Below are 23324 nucleotides of genomic sequence, written 5' to 3'. Positions count from 1 at the left end.
GATGATGATGATGATGATGATGATGATGATGATAGAGACTGCTCTCTGAACATTTATGCCAAAGTTTCCTCACTCCTACCTTGCTTCATGACTGTTTGGTCATTCTTAGGTCCAGTCCACACTGCAAAAATATCTAGTTTGACACCACTTTAACTGCCCTGGCTCAGTGCTAGGGAATCCTGGGAACTGTAGTTTTCTGTAGCACCAGAACACTCTGATACAAGGTTAAATGTCTTATAAAGCTACAATTCCCAGAATTCTCTAGCATTGAGCCAGGGCAGTTAAAGTGGTGTCAAACTGGATTGTTCCTGCAGTGTGGAGACAAATTATTGTTCCTAAATTAATGTTATGTAGCAATAGTTCAGAGGACACATCCACAGCACAGTGTTAAAGGGGTCTGACAGTCTTTCTTTCTTCTCGGGGTATCCTAGGAGAGACTAAGGGCCTTCTCTGCTGTGGCACCCCTTGGAGGCACAATTAGTGAAATGTACTCCCCTTGGAGGCATGATTAATGTCAACACTGGCTTCGCTACAGCCCCAACTTAAAGCAGGGCTTTTCATTAAAGACTTCGGGGTCCTACCAATTCAAACCCAATCTGGACCCATATATGGTTTTAAACTATTTTAAATTATTTTTAAATTGTAAATGGTTTAATATGTTGTTTTCATTATTTTTTTACTCTTTTACTCTTTTAATTGTTTAACCTGTTTTTATTGTGAGCTGCCCTGAAATCTTATGATCCAGGAGGAAATATAAATACAGTATTTTAAATAATCAAAAAAATAATTAAAATTTCTGAATGACAATTCAATATACTCTTACTGAACCTCAGTTCCCAAGATTCTTCATGGGAGTGGTGGTGGTGGGATAACAAGAGACTGAGGTCAAAAACACACTGCAGTTTCGCTATCAGTTGTCTGTTGGCCACTGTTGCTGCATTTGTGCATGATCTCTTCTTGGATTCTGGAGAGAAGCAACTGGCATCAGTCAGAACACCATTTCTGATAAGAGTGAAGACTATGCTTCTCAAAACCTGCCATTCAACATTTTAAATTCTGCTATTTAAAATTAAAACTCATAAAACTGAGACAGCCAAATGGTGGTTAAAAACAAAACCCTTCATCTCTTCCATGGTAGGCTGGATTTCTTGATTTTATTATAAAATAGAAGCAGATTTTTTTCAAAGACCGTATTCACATAATATATAAACAATACACAAAATTCCAGATTGGGGAGGGACTTGCTGGCGCTTGGTAATTTTCCTTGGGTTTCAATGAGCAGCAACGGCTTATGATATATAGATACATAGATAGAGATAGATAGAGATATAAGGACTACTCTTGGCCCTGTATGGTTTGGGTGGATATCATGAGTTCCCACTGTTCAGACTTGGGGCCTAAGAATGCAACCTGGAAACCACTTAATCCCAGATCATTAAGCATATTGCTGGGGCGGGGACATGGCCCCATAGACTTCGCAAGTATTATGAATAATAATGAGTGATATAGGCTATCTCAATGTTAAATGTGCAAAACGCTGTATAGTCTTTATCCTCACAAACAGCCCTGTGAGGTAGTTCTCCTTTGTTCCCATTTTACAGATGAGGGAACTGAGATTGAAGCGAGCCCACAAAGTCCATGACCTCAACCCAGATGTCCCAGCTTCACCTGCCAGTGCTTAAGCCTCTGTTGACTCCATCCATTGAGGGCAAGTTCTATCTTAAGTGACTTATGGATCTCAGGTTTGTTTGTTTGGCATCCCTGCTTAAGAATAACAACAATAACAAAAAGTTTAAAAGATGAAGGCAACATAAATACTCCCTCCCTTCCCCTCTTGTCTTTCTTCTTTTTCTTTTGTATAGCAAAGAAGAATGATGACACTAGGAGCATGTCTGATGTCAGCAGCTCTTTACAAGCTGGCTGCTACTACAGCAGTTGAACTGTAGCTTGTATTGTGTAAAGGACATTTATCACAGTTGTGTTTGGGAGATGAAAAGTGACTATTCTCTTTCCTCTTCTGTTTTTTGCTTCCCCCATCATGTAACACTTTGTTCTTGTTTTTCTACCATTCACAATCTACATGAAGTCTCATTACCATCAATGAAGTTGATCTGTCTTATTTTAAAAAAACACTTTCAGATTGCAAATTAAAGCAGTCTGTCCTTCTGATCAATAATTTCAGCTAGCTGCTATTCCTAAGTAAAAAATTCATAGTTGTAAACAGGATTGGGTGGATTTACCAACTTTGCCAGCAGACTCTACATCTGATCTTAGAAAAGTGGCCTTTTGGATTATTTCTCCCAGAATCCCCAGCGGAAATAACTGACTGGGGTAATCTGGGCACTGTAGTCCAGAAAAGGTAACAGTTCCAAGCTATGTATCCTGCTATAGCTTTTCATAGTCTTTCCAAAATTGATGCTGTCCAGAGGACCTATCAGGTCCATCAACCCCACCTTACTGTCTGCTAGATGAGGATCATGCATATTGTAGTCCCACACCTGTGGCAAAATGAAAGTATTAGAGTGGGGAAGGCTTAAGAGATGCATGTAATTCACTGTCACTCCAAAAGCCACCAGGAAAAATCACAGGCTTAGACAAGGGCTAGGTTTCAGCGGTATGAATTTATCTGTCATTGACTTGAAGCCATGGTAATTCTAGAATGGGATGGGGGTAAAGTTTGCAGATCTAGGGGCCAGTTTTCTACCACTGGGGCCCATGATATGCCTAAGACCTGCTAAAAATGCCCACTAGTGGACAGAGGTTACTTTCCAAAAAAGGTATTTGTTGATGTGCAGGGGGACAGTGAGATCCCAAATGGTGTGGTGGTTTGAATTCAAAGATATAGCCATGTTAGTCTGCAGAATGAGTATGTAGCACCTTTGAGATTGACTGAAAGAAAGAAGTTGGCAGCATGAGCTTTCGTACACTTCATTCTACTTCCTCAGACGCTACTTCTCCAAATGCATCTGAGGAACTAGACGTAATGCTATGAAAGCTCATGCTGCCAACTTATTTCTTTCAGCTAGTCTCAAAGGTGCTACAAGATCTCTCTATATACTTGGTGGTTTCACTGTTGTTGTTGTGTGCCTTCAAGTGCTTTTTGACTTATGGTGACCCTTGTTGTTGTTGTGTGCCTTCAAGTCATTTCCAGGTGGCCCTATCGTAAACTTTCTCAGTAGGATTTATTCACAGATAGGTTGTCTTTGCCTTTCTCTGAGGCTGAGAATGTGACTTGCCAAAGGTCATCCAGGGGATTTTCATGGCTGAGATGGATTCAAACCTATCTTCAGAGTTCTAGCCCAATGCTCAAACCATTACACCATGCTGGATCTTTGACTCCAGAAGCCCAGGGTTCAAATCCATGCTCAGGCATGGAAACCCAGTGGGGGCCCATTGGCAAATCATACTCTCTCTGCCTCAGAGGGAGACAATAGCAAACTGCCACTGAACAAATCTTGCCAAGAAAATCCCCTAATAGCTTTGCCTTAGGATCACCATAAGTAGAAAAATGACCTGAAGCCACACACTACCACCAGCACCACCAAGGAGGATGGTGCAACCATCTTTTTTTTTTTTTTAAAAAAAGTCATTATACATGGAGGCTTCCAAGACAGACATACAACCTCTTTTTCCCCTTCCCTGCCTCCTTTTCTTCTTTCTTTCTTTCCTCTCCTCCTCCTCCCAGCACCTTTTTGCAAGAAACATGTCAGTCTGGGTAGAATGGAGGGGTTGAGGGCTGGAAAAAAAAAGCCCTGACCTTTAGGGCCCTTTCACACTACTTTAACTGCTATGGCTCCATGCTATGGAATCCTGGGACTTGCCGTTTAGTAAAGGACATTTAGTATTAGCCAGAGAGATCTAGTGCCTCACCAAACTACAAATGCCAGGATTCTGTTGCATGCAATTTTAAAATGGATTCATAGTGCCATCATTGTGTAGTGTGAAAAGGTTCTTAGTCTCACGTCCTGAAAAGTTTCACTTTCTGATACCTGCACATCACACTGAAGCATAGCTACACAAGTCAATTAAGAAGCTGGCCACCTGAAGACTGGATCCCATCCAGTGCCAAAAGGCTAGTGAATTCTGAAGCTGGTAGCCCTCTTCCTCCCATAGTAGTTTCTGGATTGACCTCTTGAGCCACCCCCAACTTGCCTTTTACATATAGTAAAGAGAAGTCCCCCATTTCTCTGCAACCAGCTAGGCCAAATCCTGCTAAGTCTCCCAAATGTCTCACAAAGAGGTCTGCAGTTTACTTATTGAACCTCCTCATAAGTCAACAGACAGATTCAAGGCAAGGCAAGAAGTCCCTTTGAAAAAGAATTTGCCATCTCTTTCCACATTTTGGATACTAGGTATTTCTGTTCTTGTTGTTTTTAAAAGAAGACAGCTGAGTGACTGGGAAGCCTGGTTAGGAGTCTATGGTCTGATGCCACAAGCAGGTTGAGTTCATGTTCTGGGTTTTAATTTCTTTCTTTCTTAAGAGCCAAGGTCGACCAGGTTAGAGGACATGGAGTTGAGGATGGAGTCTTGCAAACTGTGATGATGCAGAGGGTCCGCACTGGGCACCGGAATGGCACTAGGGCCCTGGGGATGGCCCAAGCTGTGGAGAGGCTGCAATCCTGGGTTCGAATTCAGCAGCAAAGCTGGACTGGAGGAAGAGTGATCCGGTGTCCCCGAGGGGGTCTTCTCGTCTTCAGAGCTGCCCAAGACTGCTTTGTTGCCGTTCAAGGAAGAGGAAAGTGGGTTGTGGCCATTGGAGCTGGAATTTTCATTGTTCTCCCTGGGAAGAGGACAGAAAGAGAGGGGAAAGATGAGCTCTGGGTGCAAAAGATGCAGACACAGACAGACAGACAGACAGACAGACAGACAGAGACAACCGATCTTCCTCTCCTTGATGAATCTGAGGAAGCAGATTCAAGTCTAGAAAAGCTCATGGCACCAACGTCTTTCTTTCAAGGTCCTTTACATACTGATTTTTCAGCCTAATAGGGCTTTTATTGGATGAGTTTTGCTTGTGTAGAATGGTATGCCATCTTAATGGTTGTTATCGTTTTTTACTAGTTTTAACTATGCTATTTTTAACTTATGTTGTAATGTTGTGTGTGTGTTGTGTGCTCTCAAACCCTTTCCGACTAAAGGTGACCTTATCATGGGGTTTTCTTGGCAAGATTTCCTCAGAGGGGGTTTGCTCTTGCCTTCCCCTGAGGCTGAGAGATTGTGACTTGCCCATTGATCACCCAGTGGGTTTCCGGGGCCAAGCTGGGAATTGAACCTTGGTTTCCAGAGTTGCAGTCCAACACTCAAACCACTGCACTAGAGTTGCTCTTGTTGTTTTAATATTAATATTAATGTGATTTGATTATTATTTAAAACTTTTGAAATTAATGTTTTGATTAATTTATTGTGAGCTGCCTTGAATCCAATTCTGGGAGAAAGGCAGAATTATAAATCCCATAAGCAAACAAACAAACATATAAATGTCTTTGAATTCTTAACGCAACTGTTACCCATATGCCCTTCAGGGTTTGTGGGGGGATACTTTTTGGCACTATAACCCCCATCATCCTCCAGCCAGCATGGCCTTCCGATTTCCAACCCACCTGTGTCACTTGGAGGCTTGCAAGGAACTATCACAGGATAAAAATTAAAATTGAAGTAGCAAGGAAGAGGCTGCTTCAGGTTTTGAAGAAGGAGGAGGGTGTCCTTAGATTCAGACAGGAGTGAGGTGACACTGAACCCCCAAATCAATATCTCTCCCAGTAATTGCCTGTATATGTTGAACGTCAGAGGAATTCATAGAGACTTCTTGAGGAATCCATTGTTCTCTGATGCATCTACCTAGAGAGGAAACAACATACACCCTCCTTCCAAGTCTGAACTGAGGGTGCATCTGCACTGTAGTAATAATGCAGTTTGACACCACTTTAAGTGATGTAGCTCCATCCGATGGAATCCTGGGGTTTGTAGTCATGAGGACTTTAGTCTTATCTGCCAAGTCCCAAAAAGCTGTAGGATAGAGCCATGTAGAGTCAAAGTTGCCTCATCCAGTCTGAGACCCACTGAAGTCAATACTCCCTGTGCCCAGTGAAAGCAGACAGGGCTCCAAAACACACTGCAGAATTAATCCAGTTCGAGACCGCTTTAACTGGCCTGGCTCAAGAGTAGGGAATCCTGGGAATTATAGTTTATTGTGGCCCCAGATCTCTCTGACAGAGAAGGCTAAATGTCTCACCAAACTACAGTTCCTAGAGTTGCCTAGCCTTGAGCCAGGGCAGTTAAAATTGTCTCAACCGGGATTATTTCTGCAGTATGTTTTGGACCAGGGTTTAATCATGCAATCCTTTGCAGGTTTTCTTAGAAGTAACTCCTGCTAGGGTCTTTTATCTCCTGCTAGGTGTGTTAGAGAGTCAGCCTGGAAATCCTAATGTACTTGGCCCTAAACCATTTGTTGTTTGTTTATTGTTATGTGCCTTTAAGCCTATGGCAACCTTAAGGAGAACCTATCCTGGGGTTTTCTTGGCAGGTTCCTTCAGAGGGAGTTTTGCCATTGCCATCCTCTGAGGCTGAGAGAGTGTGACTTGCCCAAGGTCACCCAGTGGGTTTACATTCCTGAGCTGGGATTCAAACCCTGGTCTCCAGAGTTATAGTCTCAACACTCAGACCATTACGCCACCCTGGATCAGTGTGCGTTAAACTATTACCCTATAGATATATTGGACTACAACTTCCATCACTTTGAACAGTATCTTTATGTATTTATATATTTGTGTGTGACATTTGTATGCCTCCTTTTCCCCAGAGTGGGACCCAAGGTATCTCCCAGAAACAGTTTGGTCAATGGAGTTTGAGGACTTGGAATTCCACTTTCTTAGAGACTTTGTATTAGAGACTTTATATTAGAAAAAGGATGTTATTGGTGGCATATAGTTGTAGAAAGTGAGGGGCATAATGGGTGAGGCTGGTCCAATTCCTTACTGCTCCTGTGAAAAACTGTAAATTCATCCAGCAGGATAAAGGCATCCATTGAAATGGTCCTGCACCCCCAAAACAGCTTTTAAAATACCCCACTGTTTCATATTGCAAAAATGTATTTGATTTATACCCTGTTTTTCCTCCAATATGGGACCAGAAGAAGCTATTCTGGGAACTGAGATCATCAGATGGAGACTGAGATAAAAACAATACTTCTTGCCACACCATCAAACGAGTTTTGAAAAATAATACATAAATGAATGATAACAGAAGACAGCAAGGATAAATAAATAACATTACATGCCCCAAAATAAATGGGAGATACCCCCCAAATGGGAGATAGATGGCCAAACCAGCATGGTATAGTAATGTGAGTGTTGGACGATGACTCTGAGACCAAGGTTCGATTCCCTGCTCGGCCATGAAACCTACTGGGTGACCTTGGGCAAGTCACACTCTCTCAGCCTCAAAGAATGGCAGTGGCACTGTGAAGCCCCCTCTGAAGAAGACTGCCAAGAAAAAAACTGTGATAGGGTCGCCTTAGGGTTACCATAAGTCGGAAAGGACTTGAAGGTATACAACACAACAACAGCAATAACAATAATTAATGTTATGTGCCTAAGGAACACAAAATGACTTTCAGTCTGTGTGAGCTTGGACAAGTCCCACTTTCTTAGCCTTAGGGCAGCCTTTCTCAAATAGTGGGGCGGGCCCCCCAGGGGGGGCGCCAGGCTCCGTAAAGGGGGGTGCGAGGCTCTGTTATGCAGAGGTGTACTTATAACAATTTTATAGACAGATGATACTATTTACAGTCGCGTGGGGAGCGCAAAATGTTTTCTTCTTCCTGGGGGGCGGTATGACAGAAAATAATTGAGAAGCACTGCCTTAGGGGAAGACAATGGCAAAACCTCCTCTGGACAAATCTGACCAAGAAAGTCTCATGATAGGTTCGCCTTAAAGTCGCCATAGTCGGAAACGACTTGAAGGCACACAACAACAATAAAAACAACAAACTCCAAAGCAAGGGTCACTAGAAGTCAAAGTCTACTTTGGCGGCAGTTAACAATAGACCCCCAAATCATACCCCCCATGAAACCCACTGAGGGACAAGTCACACTCTCAGCCTCAGAGGATGGCAATGGCAAACCCTCTCTGCCAAGAAAACCCTGTGATAGGCTCGCCATAGGGTCACCATAAGTTGGAAATGACTTGAAGACAGACAACAACATGTCCAGAAGCCTCTTTGCTGGGAGATGGCACTCATTTGAGTCTGACTGGAAGCTCTTACTCCAAAAACGGATCATTCAAATGTACCAACCTGGCCCAATAGCACTAACCTCTTTCCCCCCAAAAACCAAAACAGGTTCAAGAAGAAGGGACAGGCTCTCTGCAAGCTATGCACCACCCAAAACCATAGGTCCTCAAAAACCAAAGGAGCGGCCTTGTCTCTTTTGCTCTGCTTGCATAACTTTTGGCTGGTCCTTCTGGTTTGACCAACCTCACAGGGTTATTCTGAAGCTAACAAGTTGATCCAGTAGAATTCAAAGATATAGCCGTGTTAGTCTGTAGAATTGGTACGTGAAGAGATCTTGCAGATGCAGAGGAAGTAAACTGAAGTCTACGAAAGCTCATGCTGCCAACTTCCTTCTTTCACTTAGTTTCAAAGGTGCTACAAGATCTCTCTAAGCTGATCCAGTGTATGTCACTGAAATCACTCTAAGAGCCATTGTTGTTCTTGTGAGCCTTCAAGTCCTTTCTGACTTATGGCCACCCTATGGCAAACCTATCCTGAGGTTTTCTTGGCAAGTTTCTTCAGAGGGAGGTTGACATTGCCATCCTCTGAACCTGAGAGAGTGTGACTTGCCCAGGACACCCAGTGGGTTTCCATGGCTGAGCCAGGATTTGAACCCTGGGGTCAGTCCTTCCAGGGCAGATTAAACTCTTGTCTCTCACCAGGGGATGGTTTTATATAGTATATGACTTAAAGTACAGTACTTACATTTTCTGGGTCAACTTTTTAACCTAAATTTCTAGACTTAAAACATAAGTATATACAGTAAACCAGTGATTCCCAAACATGGCTCTTCCAGAAGTTTTTGACGCCAGTTCCCAGAATTCCTGGCTGTTGGCCAAGCTCGCTGGGGCTTCTGGGAGCTGAAGTCCAAAACACATGGAGGACCAAAGTTGGAGTATTACTGAACTATGCTATCCTTAGGAACCAGCCTCGTGATCTGCCTTTGCAACTGGAGCTCGTCTTCCTTAGCATCACTAGTTAAGATATTGGACCTACCCCAAAGGCACCAGGTCCCTTCTCTTCTTGGACGCTAAGCCAGGTCTTGGTTTGGGAGGCGAACAGGAGAAGGAGGAATGTTTTTACGGTTCGGAGGAGAGGAAAATTCAGCAGCCCTCCAGGGAACCATTGGGGAGGTCTCGGGTCTTGTAAACGGTTTGCAGCTGGCTCAGCAAAAAATGAGGTCTGAGGGAAGGGAAGGAAACAAATCCCTTCTCTCTCCTGCCGAAGATGAAGAACAGAGCGGGAAAAGGCCGGAGAGGAGAGCTGATGATCACTTTTCTAAAAGGAAAGCAAGGTATACTGCCTCCTTTCTCTGGATGAAACCAGAGTTTGGAAACTTTGGCTACGTTGGTTGAGGAGGTGTCATCCCAAAAAGAAACTTTTCTGTGCATCCGCACTGCAGAAATGATCCGGGTTGATACCACTTTAATGGCCCTGGCTCAATGCTATGGAATTCTGGGAATGGTAGTTCTTGGAATGGAATGGAATAGTTCTGGGAATGGGAATTCTGGGAATGGGAACCTTGAAAATCGTTCACTCTTGGAATTCTTCTATTTAGGTTTGCGTTTCCATTGTGTTTGCATTCCTTTGTTTGTTTGTTTGTTGCATTGTGTTTGCCTTCCCTTGGTCACTTTGCCTGCCCCTTTTCTTTGGATGCCCAAACTCTATTTCCAAATGCCCAGCTCCAGTTATAAGATACTACAATGCTATAAATTTGGAGAGTGTAGGAAAATGTAACAAGAATGAGGCAGGCATAATTCTAATTTAAGGGGCAACTCCCTCATTTCCCCCTCCACACACACTCCTAAGCACAGATACTATAGATCTCATACTATATGTTATCTAGATATCATCAGGTTGCTGCTTAAAAACACTCAGGATCCCAATTTGATATTTGAATCATTAAATCCCCAACTCATCCTAAATATATTTACTCAGAAGCTTCTTGTTGCTGTTGTTGTGCCTTCAAGTCATTTCAGACAGGGTTTTCTTGGCAAAGTTTCTTCAGAGGGGATTTGCACCTTCCTAGACTGAGGCTGAGAGAGTGTGACTTTCCCCAGAGACCACTTGAATGTGTTGAGAGAAGAGCAACCAAGATGAGCAAAGGTCTGGAAACCAAGCCTTACGAAGTCTGGAAACCAAGCTTTGTGACTTAGGTAGACAGCTATGTTTATCTTGGAGAAAAGACGACTGAGAGGTGATATAATAGCTACCTTAAAATATCTGAAGAGATGTCAGGTAGAAGTTGGAGAGAGCTTGCTTTCTGCTCCTCCAGAGACTAGAACCAGAATCAGTGAATTCAGATTACAAAAGATTCCACCTAAATATTAGGAAAAACTTATTTGAACTGTTTGAGAGCAGAACAGACTTCTTTGGATAGTGGTGGACTCTGTTTCTTTCGAGGTCTTTAAATAGAGGTTGGATAAATAGGGATGCTTTAGGTGTGTATCTCTGGATGGCAGGAGGTTAGATTCGAACCCTGGACTCCAGAGTCCTGGTCCAATGCTCAAACCACTGCACCAGGCTGCCTCTTAATCAGAAGAAACTTCCAAGTGAATTCAACAGGCCTTTCTGTGCCATGCTATCCATGCCTACTCAGAAATAAGCCCCAGGTATGTGGGTACAGCATCGCCACCTGAATTGGTGACTTTAAAATGGAAGACACTGAGTTGAAGAGTTTGAGAGATGAACATCAGAAACAGGTTTTATGGAAGGGGAAATAGAAGGATGGCTATAGCCACACCAAGCTTACTCAGAAGATGCTCCCACTTCAATGGGAGCCCCATGTAAGTATGCATAAAAAAAAAGAAGAAGAAGAAGAAGAAAGAAAGAAAGAAAGAAAGAAAGAAAGAAAGAAATCAAAGAATTTGGTATCATATAGAGGATGGGACATTTAAAAAACATCCTGCCAATTTGAGAAATTGCTTCATCAGGCCCAAAATATGTCACTACAAAGGCTCCTTGTATCCGATGCTGGTTCTTGTTTGCAGAAACATAAATCTCCACTAAACAGGGTGACCAGACATCCTCCTTTTCCAGGACATGTCCTTGTCAGCACAACTGCTGGGGTCCAACAATCCTCATCAGCGACTCAAACTGAGTCCTGGGGTTAAATCGGACCCTTGGAGCAGAGCTGGCAATTTCCAGAAGCTGAAGCGTGGCTCCAAAGTCCAATTGGGATGACAGCAACTGGATGTCTTCCAGGAACTGCAGCAATGCAGGAACCTCCAGGGTCACACAGCAAACCGATGCTGTAGCTTCTTCTGATAAACCACCAGAGAAACTAAGTCTCCCGAAGTGCTCTTTATTCACAGTGCTATAATACAAAACCAGATCTCTAAAACTCCAAAACATACCAATCCAACTCCTTCTACAAACCCACACCACACCCTTGCAACCCCTGGGCTTATATAGTCTCCAGACCATGTGGTCTCCCAAACCCAGTGAGTTCAGGTGTGTAGCCATGCCATGTGTCTCCTGTGCAATCTAGACACATGGTTTCATCATCCATGGCTACGTGCACTTGGACACTGAAGTGTCCTTGAGCCAATGAGCTTCAGCTGTGCTGATCAGCCTTGCCACTCTGCTGAATGCTCATGGCCAAACACACACACATCAAGCATTTCCCTGTGTGCTGTGTTTTAACCCTTCAAATCCCTGACAGTCCTACATATCAGTCTTCTGCCCAGGAGGAATGTCCAAAACCTCCTCCATTTTGAGCATGAGTAAGGAGCAAGAATTTACCTTTCTGTGTTTGTTTTAAGCTTTTATTTGGTCATGTCCCTTCATTTATATATACATTCAACATATTTCTGATTTAAGGGGACCCACTTTGGGCAAGTCACACTCTCTCAGCCTCAGACGATGGCAATGGCAAACCATGAGGAAATTTGCCAAGAAAACCCCATAATAGGGTCACCTTAAGGTTGCCATAAGTTGGAAAGGACTGAAGGTAAACAACAACAACAGCAGGGTAACCAGACGTCCTCCTTTAAAAAAACATGACCTATATTTCAGCCTTCTGTCCAGGAGGATTTTGAGTATGACTAAGAAGCACAGATTTACATTTCTATGAGTGTTTTTAGCTTTTATTTTGTCAGGTCCCTACATTTTCTTTTGCATGTCCTACATTTTCCGGTGCCCTGTCCTCCTTTGCAGTGAGGACCTCTGGATTCTGGCTTCCATTAGACTCTGAAAGTAGAGGAAGGAGGAGCCTGATAGACCTGAACATCAAATCGATTTCCATACTGGAAGAGAAACAAACGTTGCCCTCGACTACATCTTTTGTGACCCGTTTCAATTGCAGGTCGTTAATCCCAACAACCGGCAATTTAGGTCCAACACACTGCAGAAATAATGCAGTTTGAGACCGCTTTCACTGCCTGGCTCAATGCTAGGGAAGTCTGGGAACCGTAGCTTTGTAAGACATTTACCCTTCTCTGTCAGAGAGCTCTGGTGCCACAATAAACTGCCATTCCCAGGATTCCCTAGTACTGAGCCAGGGCAGTCAAAGCGGTGTCGGACTGCATTGAGTCGACAACGTAGATGCATGAGTACTCCTTGCGTGAGAAAACCATTTGGGATTCATAGGGTCGCCCTAAATCGACAGGGGACTTGAAAGCACATGCCAGGCAAATTGGGGACAGCAGGGGGAGAGTTTTAGGTTGGCTAAGACCACCCAAAGAATTCGTGACAGACAGAAGATGTGACAAGGAGAGCATTGTGTAGCCTCACAGCCACCCAGTGGAAACCGCTATGCTTAAGCAGTTCCAGAAATCGAGGAATTCACATTTTTAAAAGGATGGCAAAGCCTAAAACCCAGTGGCCATGCTAGCTGAGGGATTCTGGGAGTTATACTGCAAGGACATAGCTTTTCCAACGTCCAAAACACACTGCAGAAAGAATCCAGTTTGAGACCGCTTTCACTACCCTGGCTCAGTGCTGTCCTGGAAATGGTAATTTTTGGTGGCACCAGAGCTCTCTGACAGAGAAGGCTAAACTTGAGCCAGGACAGTTAAAGTGGTCCCAAACTGGATTATTTCTGCCGTGTGTTTGGGACCTAAAGAGTTCGCGTTCCCTTGTTAATTATGTCTGCTGCTTTTCTTTGAACGTCTAAGCTGTATTTCTAAATGAAGAAGACTGAATTCGGAAGTTGCTGCAATGCTAGAAATCTGGGGAGTGAAGGGGGAAAACATTATAGGGTTTGGATTCTTAATGCCCACATTTTGCACCCATTCCACCCCTTTAATTCAGTGGCTGCTTTAGCAACACAACGATTGACACATCGGAGCAGAGTCTGTCCTAGCCATTAAATGCAACGAAGCAGAAGATTTGGTCCTAACGAAACAAAGCCGCAAATTATTATTTGTATTACTGGCATTCGCGGGTTTTTACTGGGCGCGGGAGATATTTTTGGTAGGATTTTCTACCTTTGGTACTCAAATTACCCGAATGCCTTTAGGTTCTATAGGTACATCTGCATTGTAGAAATAAAGCCGTTTGACACCAGTTTAGCTGCCATGGCTCCATCCTCCACAATCGTGGGATTTGTCGTTTGGTGAGACCCCAGTATGTTTTGACCCAAAAAAAGACTTAGGATTCCATAGGATGGCTCAGTCTATAGCACGTAAAGTGGTGTCGAACTGCATTATTTCTACAGTGTAGACGCACCCGATGTCCCCCGATTTGGAAAAGAGGCCTCCGACAGCAAAATGTCTTGGGATTCAGCAAAATCGTGTCACAGACTGCATTGCTTGTTGGGTGACAGTAATTGTCGGCAACTTTAAATATCCTTTATTTTTTTAGCAGCAAGATTTGTGGTTTACCATTTGAACCCACCAAAAACACTCGTAGAAATCTCAATTCATGCTTCTTAGTCATGGTCAAAAATTGAGGACGTTTTGGAATGTATTCCTGCACCAAAGGTTGAAATGGAGGACATGTCCTGGAAAAGGAGGACGTCTGCCCCTCCTCCCTGAGAGAAACCAGTCTTCCCTAGTCCCCCCCCCCCAGGCCAAATCCTTCAGGACCTCCAAACTGGTCTCCAGTTTCCTTGCTGAAATAATTTGGTCTCTCTATGTGTGTGTATCCAGGATTATCTTGCTAATAATAATATCAATGATAATAATAATAATAATAACTTGGTCTCTCTGTGTGGGTGTGGCTGTGTCCAGGATTATCTTGCTGATTATCATTATCAATATAATTATCATTATTTGGTCTGTGTGTGTGTGTGTGTGTGTGTGTGTGTGTGTCCAGGATTATCTGCCTTTCCTTAGGTATCCCTCAGCCAGTTGCCATCACTGCGAATACCAGTGCATGCAACGTTTTGGGGCAATCTTCTGCATGCAAATCCACTGGGTGACCTTGGGCAAGTCACACTCTCTCAGCCTCAGAGGATGGCCATGGCAAACCCCCTCTGAACAAACTGGCCAAACCCCACGATTGGGTCGTCACAAGTCGGAAACGACTTAAAGATACACAACAACAACAACAACAACAACAACAACAACAACAAAAGTATGCATAGGATCGTAGCTTATTGCTACATTCCCAGGCCATGGGGTCCTACTGGAGAGGGCTGTTGTTGCTGTTTCAGTTGGAATCAGTCAAATCTATATAGAATCATAGAATCATAGAGTTGGAGGAGACTGCACGGCCATCCAGTCCAACCCCTGCCATGCAGGAAATCCATATGGTCAGTACTGAAAGTATCTAAAGTAGGAAAGTGATTTTATCCACTGGAACAAAAAACAGATTCGCCAAAAAATAAATATAAAACGAATTTAAAACGAATTCAGCCCCTTAAAGGGTAGGATGGGACCAAAAAGCTTTCGGGATTTAGGGTTTTAGAGACTTCTGCCTGCAATTTTTACGGTATTCAGAATACTACCAGTGTGTCCTATGGGACTTTCCTCTCAAGAAAGTATGTGTAGAGCTGCATCCGCACTGCAGAAACAACCCAGTTTGACACCGCTTTAACTGCCCTGGCTCAATGCTATGAATATAATTCTGGGAATTATAATTTTGTGAGACATTTAGCCTTCTCTGTCAGAGAGCTCTGGTGCCACAACAAACTACAGTTCCCAGAGTTCCTTAGCTTTGAGCCATGGCAGTTAAAGTGGTGTTAAAACTGGGTTGTTTCTGCAGTGTGGATGCAGCCTAGGATCACGGCTTTGTTGGGACATTTTCTATACGCATGTTTATTTGAATCATTCCCAATGCACAATACAGTGGGACTTTATTACCAAATAATCCTGGATAAAATTATACTCTTGCAAACCTCTCAAAGGGACTTATAAAGTGAAGGAATGGACCCAAGGCCAGATTATCAATGGTGCAATTGGAGCATAATATTTGATAGTAAGTGATAAGGCTTGGAAGGGGGGCAGTGAGGAAGGGAAAAGGGGTTGTTTAGTTCCTCTTCTTCCCCCAATCTTTCCTCAACCTCCTTGGTGCTTCTGTTGTCTTCAATATTGTTGGGGATTCAAGTTTCCTAAGGCTTTTACCTCTGTTAAGGAAACCAAAATATCAAAATATCAAAAGTATCAAAGCCAAGCCTCTTAAGGTCTTAGCTTTTAAATCAGCAAAGCAGCAGAAACTACTAGCTATTCGCCTTTTTCTAACAATGCTCCCTAAAGACTGAGTCTGACTCAAAGACAACACAAATAGCTTGCAGTTTCAAAGCAAAACTTTACTCATGGCTTGAATCTACATATGCATAGAAGCTACATCCTAACCTATGTAATGCATAATTATTATTAGCAAGATAATCCTGGACTAACCCTAATGAGTTAGTCTCAAAGGTGCTACAAGGTCTCTCTACCTATCTAATGAATAGTTTAGGTAAAAGAACAAATCTTTATCCCACCATTTTGGGGAAGAAAGTCAACTGAGGAGAGAGATGGGAGACTGGGAGAATAGCAGGAGAATCTCTCTTTTTGGGTGTGTATGTGAGAAAAAGAAGTTGGTTGAATCAAATGATTTGTTTACCAATTTACAAAGGTTTTTATTGCCCCTGTGATTCAGTGGGACCAAATGGCATGTTTTAAAGAGGGGAGAAAGCGGAGTTTGCATGCAGGGAAAAGCCTATCTATCTGAGGAGGGAGAGAGAGAGAATGCAATGATTTCCCAACAAATAGGTTAGTTGAGCAATTGAGTCAAGCTCCAGGAGAGTTACTCTTACTGAAATGTCTAACATGCTCTGCAAATTCATCTGTTCACTGGTTTACTTTTTATGCCACATGGCTAAAATTGCCCACGAATGGGAGCAAAAGGGGGTATTGTTTTGAGGGGCACTCCAGAGATCCAACCACCTTAATTCAGAGGCCCAAGGGCCTTAAGTTTATCCTTGGATAGGGCCCACAGGATTAGCCTCAATCCAGTTTTGCAAATCCAATGGAACTGCAACCTACATTCTCCAGAGAGGCCTCTGCAGAGTACAGAGGAGAGAAGGGGGGGGGGGCAGGCCTGATCAGATGGTGTCTGTTTTATTAGGCCCACATGTTGGCGAAACCTGGGGAAAAAACAACCAGCAAGTGCCAATTTTTCTCCTAAAAGTTTGTTGGGAGAAAATATCATTGAGGCAGTCAGGCATTTCTTGAGTAAGAGGGTGCTAAAAGTGAATCTCCAAGGCAGGAGATGACTCTCATTACATAATAAATAAATTGGCAGCATGAGCTTTGGTAGACCGGTCTACTTCTTTAGATGCATTTGGCGGAGTGGAAACCAGGTGCGCACGCACACGCGCACACACACACACCATTGGTATGTGAGGATGTCAATACACATTACAAGTCCTTTGTAATTTGTGTATGGAAATGAAGTTGCAGGCCCATCATTAAAAACAAAACAATTTGTATTGACATCCTCACATACCTATTGGCATATATATGTCTGTGTCTGGCTTCCATTCCACCAAATGCATCTGAAGAAGTAGACCAAAGTCAACCAAAGCTCACACTGCCAACTTTTTTCTCAAAGGTGCTACAAGATCACTCTATGTACTGATTCTACAGACTTACAGGGCTGTATCTTTGCATTCTCTCATTACAAAAGTACACCAATACTCTTCTAGAACATGGCCACATAGCCCGGAAAAACCCACAAAAAATGATGGATGCCAGCCATGAAGGCCTTCGACTTCACAACAGTACGAGCTTTCAGGGCGTTGGGCTGTCACACTTTCACACCTGTTAATTGTATTAATTGTACAAGGTTTGTTGGAAGTGACCCCAGCCAGCCTGCTAAGAGTTAGCAAACTGGGCCCATATCTACCAAGCTATGCAGTGTAACTGCCCCCACAAAACCCAACAACTTGTTAATTGTATATGTCCAGCCAGCTTATTTGTCATTCAGACTAGTCTCTCTCCTCTCCCTTTTCCAAAGAACTTCGAGAAAGACCTCTGAGGTCCAAAACACACTGCAGAAATAATCCAGTTTGAGACCACTTTCACTGCTCTGGGAATCCTGGGAACTGTAGTTAATTGTGGCAGGAGAGCTCTCTGACAGAGAAGGGTAAATGTTTTATAAAGCTACATTTCCCAGAATTCCCTAGCATTGAGCCAGGGCATTGAAAACGGTCTCAAACTGGATTTCTGCAGTCTGTTTTGGACCCTCCAGGTCAGTGAGTCAGAAAATACAGGGCAGAGATAAAAACTTCAGCACACCAAAAGAAAAACTCCACAAAATCCACCAGGGATCGTGGCCCCTGTCAGTAAATATAAGGCTGAGGTGGGGGCTATAGCCCAGAAATCGCTGGGGAGCGAGCCTGTTGTGGAGATTCAGTGAAAATCCTTCTCTGACGGAAGGAAGGTTATAAGGCTTCATCTACACTGTAGAAATAAGGCCTCTCGATCCCATTTTAAGTGCTGTAGCCCCATCCTTTGGAAGCCTGGCTTTTGCAGCTTCACAAGGTCTTTAGCTTTCTCTGGCAAAGAGTTGTGGTGCCTCACAAATCCCAGGATCCTGTAACTCCATGGACGTCAAAACGGTGTCAAACTGCATTATTTCTACAGTGTCCATGCCTCCTAAGAAAGCATGACTGAGAAAGGAGGAAGAGCTGCCACTGGTGGCCTCCAGAACCAGCAAACTGCCCTCTAATTATTCCGAGGAGTTTTATGGGAGTTGTTTTGGACTGGTCACAGCCAGGGTCTCCAAGAGGACCATGCCAGCTCACATCTGAACCTCTCCATCTACACAACCAACCAACTGCCTCCAAAGGGCCCAAAGAGGGCCTGAATGCAACCCTAAAGGCACCAGATGCCATCTGATCTTGGAAGCTAACCTGGATCAGTCCTGGTTAGGACTTGGATGGGAAACCGTCAAGGAATACTTGGTGTTGTAGGCTAAGTTTCAGAAGAACAAAAGCGCATTTGGGTATTCTTTGCCTGAGAAAACCCTATGAAATCCATGGGGTCGCTATAAGTCAACAGGCAACCTGAAGCCAAACATATATACACAGCTTTACACAGCCCCAGAAAAAGGAAGAGGGGGTTGTTCTGTATCTATTATAGAGACACCTGGCGACTCTGTGGAGCCTTTGTGTAGCTCTGCCTCGGTTCCTCTCCCCCCCCCCCCAACTTTTAAAAAGTTTCCTTGTCCTGTTTTCATCCCTTAAGAGTCCCTCAAAGACTTCTTGGTTTCTGTTTTCCACTGTGTCCAGAATATCATTAAGTATAGGTCAGAGTTTAGGGAAGAAACTTTGGGAACTACAACTCACAACATCTCCTTGCTCTGGCTCGGGGAGTTGTAGTCCCCAAAGGTAACTCTTCCAAGCTCTGAACACATCTTTGGGGGGAAGAAATAAATCTGCCCTTGATACCACAGTGGGTTGGTTGGTTGCTCCCTTTTAGGTGTCTACCTAGGAGTAAATCCCTCTAAATTCAGAAAGGCTAGAATAAATACAATTGCACTGAGTAGCACTTTCCAACCTGATCTGTCCAAAGCTGAGTACGTTTTCCCCTTTGAGGAACCCTCTGAGAAAATACATTTTCAACTGCAATTGCTCAAAATATAAACCTTCCAATGTGACTGTTTTTATGAGGAAGATGCAGTTCGAGTTTATCTGTGTTTTATAGATGAGGCCCAAGAATTTCTAGGTATTTTACAGATAGGGCCCAAAAATGTCTAGGTAATTTATAAGGCCCAAAAATTTCTAGGTCTTTCATAGGAAAGGCCCAAGATTTTCTAGGTATTTTATAGGTAAGGCTCAAGAATTTCTAGGTGAGAACCCACATATTGATCTTCTTAACTAAGAAAAGTATTGCAGCATTCATGTTATCGTCTGTTGTGTTACAATGGGCAACACTTTTACTCCAGATTAACCTCCTTAGAGGAGCCAGTAGTAGTTTGAGCATTGGACCTCAATGCTGGGGTCCAGGGTTCAAATCCTCTCTCGGCCATAGAAACTCATTGGGTGTCCTTGGGTAAGTCACTCTGTCTCAGAAAACCCCTTACTTGGTAGGACTTGAAGGCACACAACGACAACCAAGTCCCCTTAGACTCAATGAAAGCTTCATGGCCAGAAGGTAAGCAACTGTACAGCACTTGATCACAGAGCTATCCATGTGTCTCTTTCGGAAGGAAATTCCACCAGAGGCAAATATATAGATACATACACACACACACACACACACACACACACACACACCCGTCTGCAATCTCTGACGATGTTTCAATTAAAGGATGAAAAGCTCTGATCATTCCTCATTATCATCATTCAGTCTACTCTAGAGGTTCCTCCACCAAAGCCTCCCATTTACATGGAACAAGTTTTTCCTGGAAGGAAAGAAGCCTGCCTCCGGGGAGAGAAGGGCAGAGCAGCAGCCGCACTTCGACATTGAACTGAAAACTGTTGGCATTGGCTCTCCAGGAAAGTAGATGCGGCTGGTTTTAGAGCGATCCAGATGCAAGAAGAGAGCTCTCCCCGGGGCTGCATCCACACTGCAGAAATAATCCGGCTTGACCCCAATTTAACTGCCATGGCTCAGTGCTGTGGAATTCTGGGAACTGTAGTTTGTTGTGGGCCCAGTCGGATTATTTCTGCAGTGTGGATGCAGCCTCTTTCTCTCTCTTAAACTGGCATCCATGAGAAATGTAAGGAATTTGTCAAAGAAGAAGGGAGAGATTTACAATCGATCTCCGGAAGCCAGTTAATCGGGACATAATTATTGCTTTAAAATTTATTGGCGATGATAAGGATTTTTATCACACGATCATCCGGCACCAGCCTCCCAAAGGCCCCCATTCTCCAGCAGTTTTTAATCACAGCCTCGGAGTCCAGCATTATTATTATTATTATTATTATTATTATTATTATATTCATTTTATTTCTAGGCCTTTCTCCCAGAGAGGGATCCAAGTCGGCTCACAAGATAAAAAACAATTTCAAAAAGACTTTTTACAATGATTTTTTTTAAAAAAATAATTCAAATCAGACAAAACTGTATAAAATTAACTTCGGTCCAAAACACACCGCAGAAACAACCCAGTTTGAAACTGGTTTCACTGCCCTGGTTTAATGCTAGTGCATTTGGGGAAACTGTAGTTTTTTGTGAGGCGTTTAGCCTTCTCTCTCAGGGAGAGCTCTGGGGCCACAATAAACTACAGTTCCCAGGATTCCCTAGCAGTGAGCCAGGACAGTTAAAGTGGTCTCAAACTGGATTTCTTTCTGCAGTGTGTGCTTTGGACCATCTTCGTCTGCCTCTCCACCGCAGAAATAACACAGTTCGACACCACTTTAAGTGCTGTGGCAGCTATCTGGGATTTGTAGTATTACAAATCCCGCTGGGATTCTGGAAAAGGGAGCCATGGCAGTCAAAGCGGTGTCAAAGTGTCAAATTCAAGGTTCCTACCACGATCCCATTGAAATGAATGGAGCTGCTGGGCAATCCTAGGCGAGGGATGTGAGTCAGAAAATACAGGGCAGAAATAAAACAACTTCAGCACACACACACACAAAACCTACACAAAAACTCCACAAAATCCGAACTCAATGAGGATGAGTGGGTTACTTTCAGGTAAATAATATCCAGGATCGCACCCTTCAACTTCTGTTCTCATCTGAAGTATGGTTCTTGAGGAGGGAGTATACTATACTGAATATCTCAATATTTCTCGGGATTTTGACTATGACCTTGGAGTCTACTAAAGACCTCAGGCTAATATTGTTGAAGATAAATCTGATACTGGTTAGGAGGGCATAAAAAGGGTGTTTCCCCCCAAAAAAATAGTCTTTGGGAGCCTTTCTAGCCTAAACCCAGCTGCTAGTTCTACTTAGAGTAAAACCATTCAGTCAATGAGATTTACTTTAAGGTTGGCTTCAATGGGTTTTGTCGGAATGAAGAAAGGGATGTTGGCCTTCAGGCAAAGCGAAACCATTTAGATGTTAGGTTATTATGATTATTATCTGAAAATGTAGTTAAATTAAAGTTCAGGAGGGGCTACTGAACCGAAGGAGCTACAGAGAAAGAAGATGACCGGCTTCATTTCCAACCCGCCTTTTCAGTTCACTTTTAAAAGAAAAACAGCATTTATTTCCAACTACTTTCCCGAGTAATAATAATAATAATTCTCGTAATAATAATAATAATAATAATAATAATAATAATAATCCAGTCCCTGAAAAGTCCGTCCACTGGCTCTAGAGGAAATCGGACCCAGAACTGATAAAAACGGCTTTACGTTCTTGTTAACTTTTTAATATAATAACGTCGCGTTTTAGCGAAATGGCTTAAGCTTTCCAAAGGATGGTTTTGGACAACAAGGAGGGCTACTCTTCCGTTTTCCGGCTCCTACTCGAGAGTAAATGCTGAGGCCAAAAGCGCTTTCAATGCATCGCAGCCGCAATTTGTGAATTTGTAGTAAGTCTGCCTTGGCTCCAGAACGGGATTTTACGGCCGAAAAAACGCCGGTAACCTGGAGTCGGATTATGGAGGAAATGCAAAACTGGGGGGAGGAGGGGTGTATTTGCTTGAAACTACAAGGTGCAGAGATGCAAAAAAGTTATTTGTCTAAAACTACAACTCTCAGAAAGAGATGCAGAATATTTGTCTGAGGCTACAACTCCTAGAAAGGGATGGGGAAAAGTTATTTGTATGAGACTACAACTCCCAGAAAGATGTGCATAAAAGATATTTGTTTTGACGTAACGGTTTGAATGCTGGCCTATGATTCTAGAGAGCAGCCATGGAAACCCACTGGGTCACCTGGGGAAGTCACACTCTCTCAGCCTCAGGGGAAGGCAATAGCAAACCTCTTCTGAACAAATCTTGTCCCCAAAAAGCTCAGGATAGGTTCGCCTTAGAGTCACCATAAGTCGGGAAGACTTGAATGCACACAACAAACAAACAAACAAACAAAATAACTCCCAGCATGTGGTGCAGAAAAATTATTTGTCTGGAACTACAACTCCCAAAAAGAGTTGAGGAAAAGTGATTTGCCTGAGACTACTACTCCATAAAAAGATATCCAGAGGTAGCCGTGTTGGCAAAGTAGCAAAGTATAATAACAACCCAAATCCACAAAACAGTGACGCCTGTATTGGCCAACCAAACATGTCCACAGTCACATCTTTCTTTCTTTCTTTCTTTCTCCAGAAAAGAGCAGGGGAAAAGGTCTTCGCCTGAGGCTACAACTGCCAGAAAGAGCTGGGAGAAAGTGAATTTTCTTTTTTGAAGACCACAACTCCATGAAAAGTTTTCCGAGGATGTGGTTTGGGACCTGAACGTTTCTGGGAGTTGTGAGCCCCAACAAGTAAGTGAGGTCCAAAACCCACTGCAGAAATAACCCCGTTGGAGACCGCTTCATACAACTCCTAAAAGTGATTTGTCTATTTTAGTACCGTATAACATTTGTGCATGGTTTTTAACTGTATGGTGGTTTTGAACGTCGTAAGCCGCCCTGAGTCCCAGCTTTGGAAGGAGGGCGGGATATGGATAAATATAATGATGATGATGATGATGATGATGATGATGATGATGATGATGATGATGATGATGATGGTGATGAAGAAGAAGAAGAAGAAGAAGAAGAAGAAGAAGAAGAAGAAGAAGAAGAA

The 23324-nt window shown here is 43.2% G+C and overlaps 1 protein-coding gene and 1 long non-coding RNA gene across 3 annotated transcripts in view; one reads left to right on the top strand and one right to left on the bottom strand.

Moving 5' to 3' along the window:
• Window positions 1-3582: 3582 nt before the first annotated feature.
• SIX2 (SIX homeobox 2) overlaps window positions 3583-23324 on the bottom strand; it is a 21321-nt gene continuing 1579 nt past the window's right edge. For both annotated transcript variants that reach the window (XM_042446682.1, XM_042446683.1), the window contains exon 2: window positions 3583-4780. In XM_042446682.1, the coding sequence (XP_042302616.1) occupies window positions 4477-4780 (304 nt within the window). In that variant the 3' untranslated portion in view covers window positions 3583-4476. The remainder of the gene's footprint in view (window positions 4781-23324) is intronic.
• LOC121919779 overlaps window positions 9156-23324 on the top strand; it is a 37151-nt gene continuing 22982 nt past the window's right edge. Inside the window, exons 1-2 of the long non-coding RNA XR_006101582.1 lie at window positions 9156-9560; window positions 22864-23020. This is a non-coding gene — a long non-coding RNA (uncharacterized LOC121919779). The remainder of the gene's footprint in view (window positions 9561-22863; window positions 23021-23324) is intronic.

Source organism: Sceloporus undulatus, chromosome 1 (genome assembly GCF_019175285.1).
Source record: "Sceloporus undulatus isolate JIND9_A2432 ecotype Alabama chromosome 1, SceUnd_v1.1, whole genome shotgun sequence".
NCBI classification, from domain to species: domain Eukaryota; kingdom Metazoa; phylum Chordata; class Lepidosauria; order Squamata; family Phrynosomatidae; genus Sceloporus; species Sceloporus undulatus.
The sequence above is the reverse complement of the archived record's forward strand: the minus strand, read 5'-3'. Positions and strand labels throughout refer to the sequence as shown.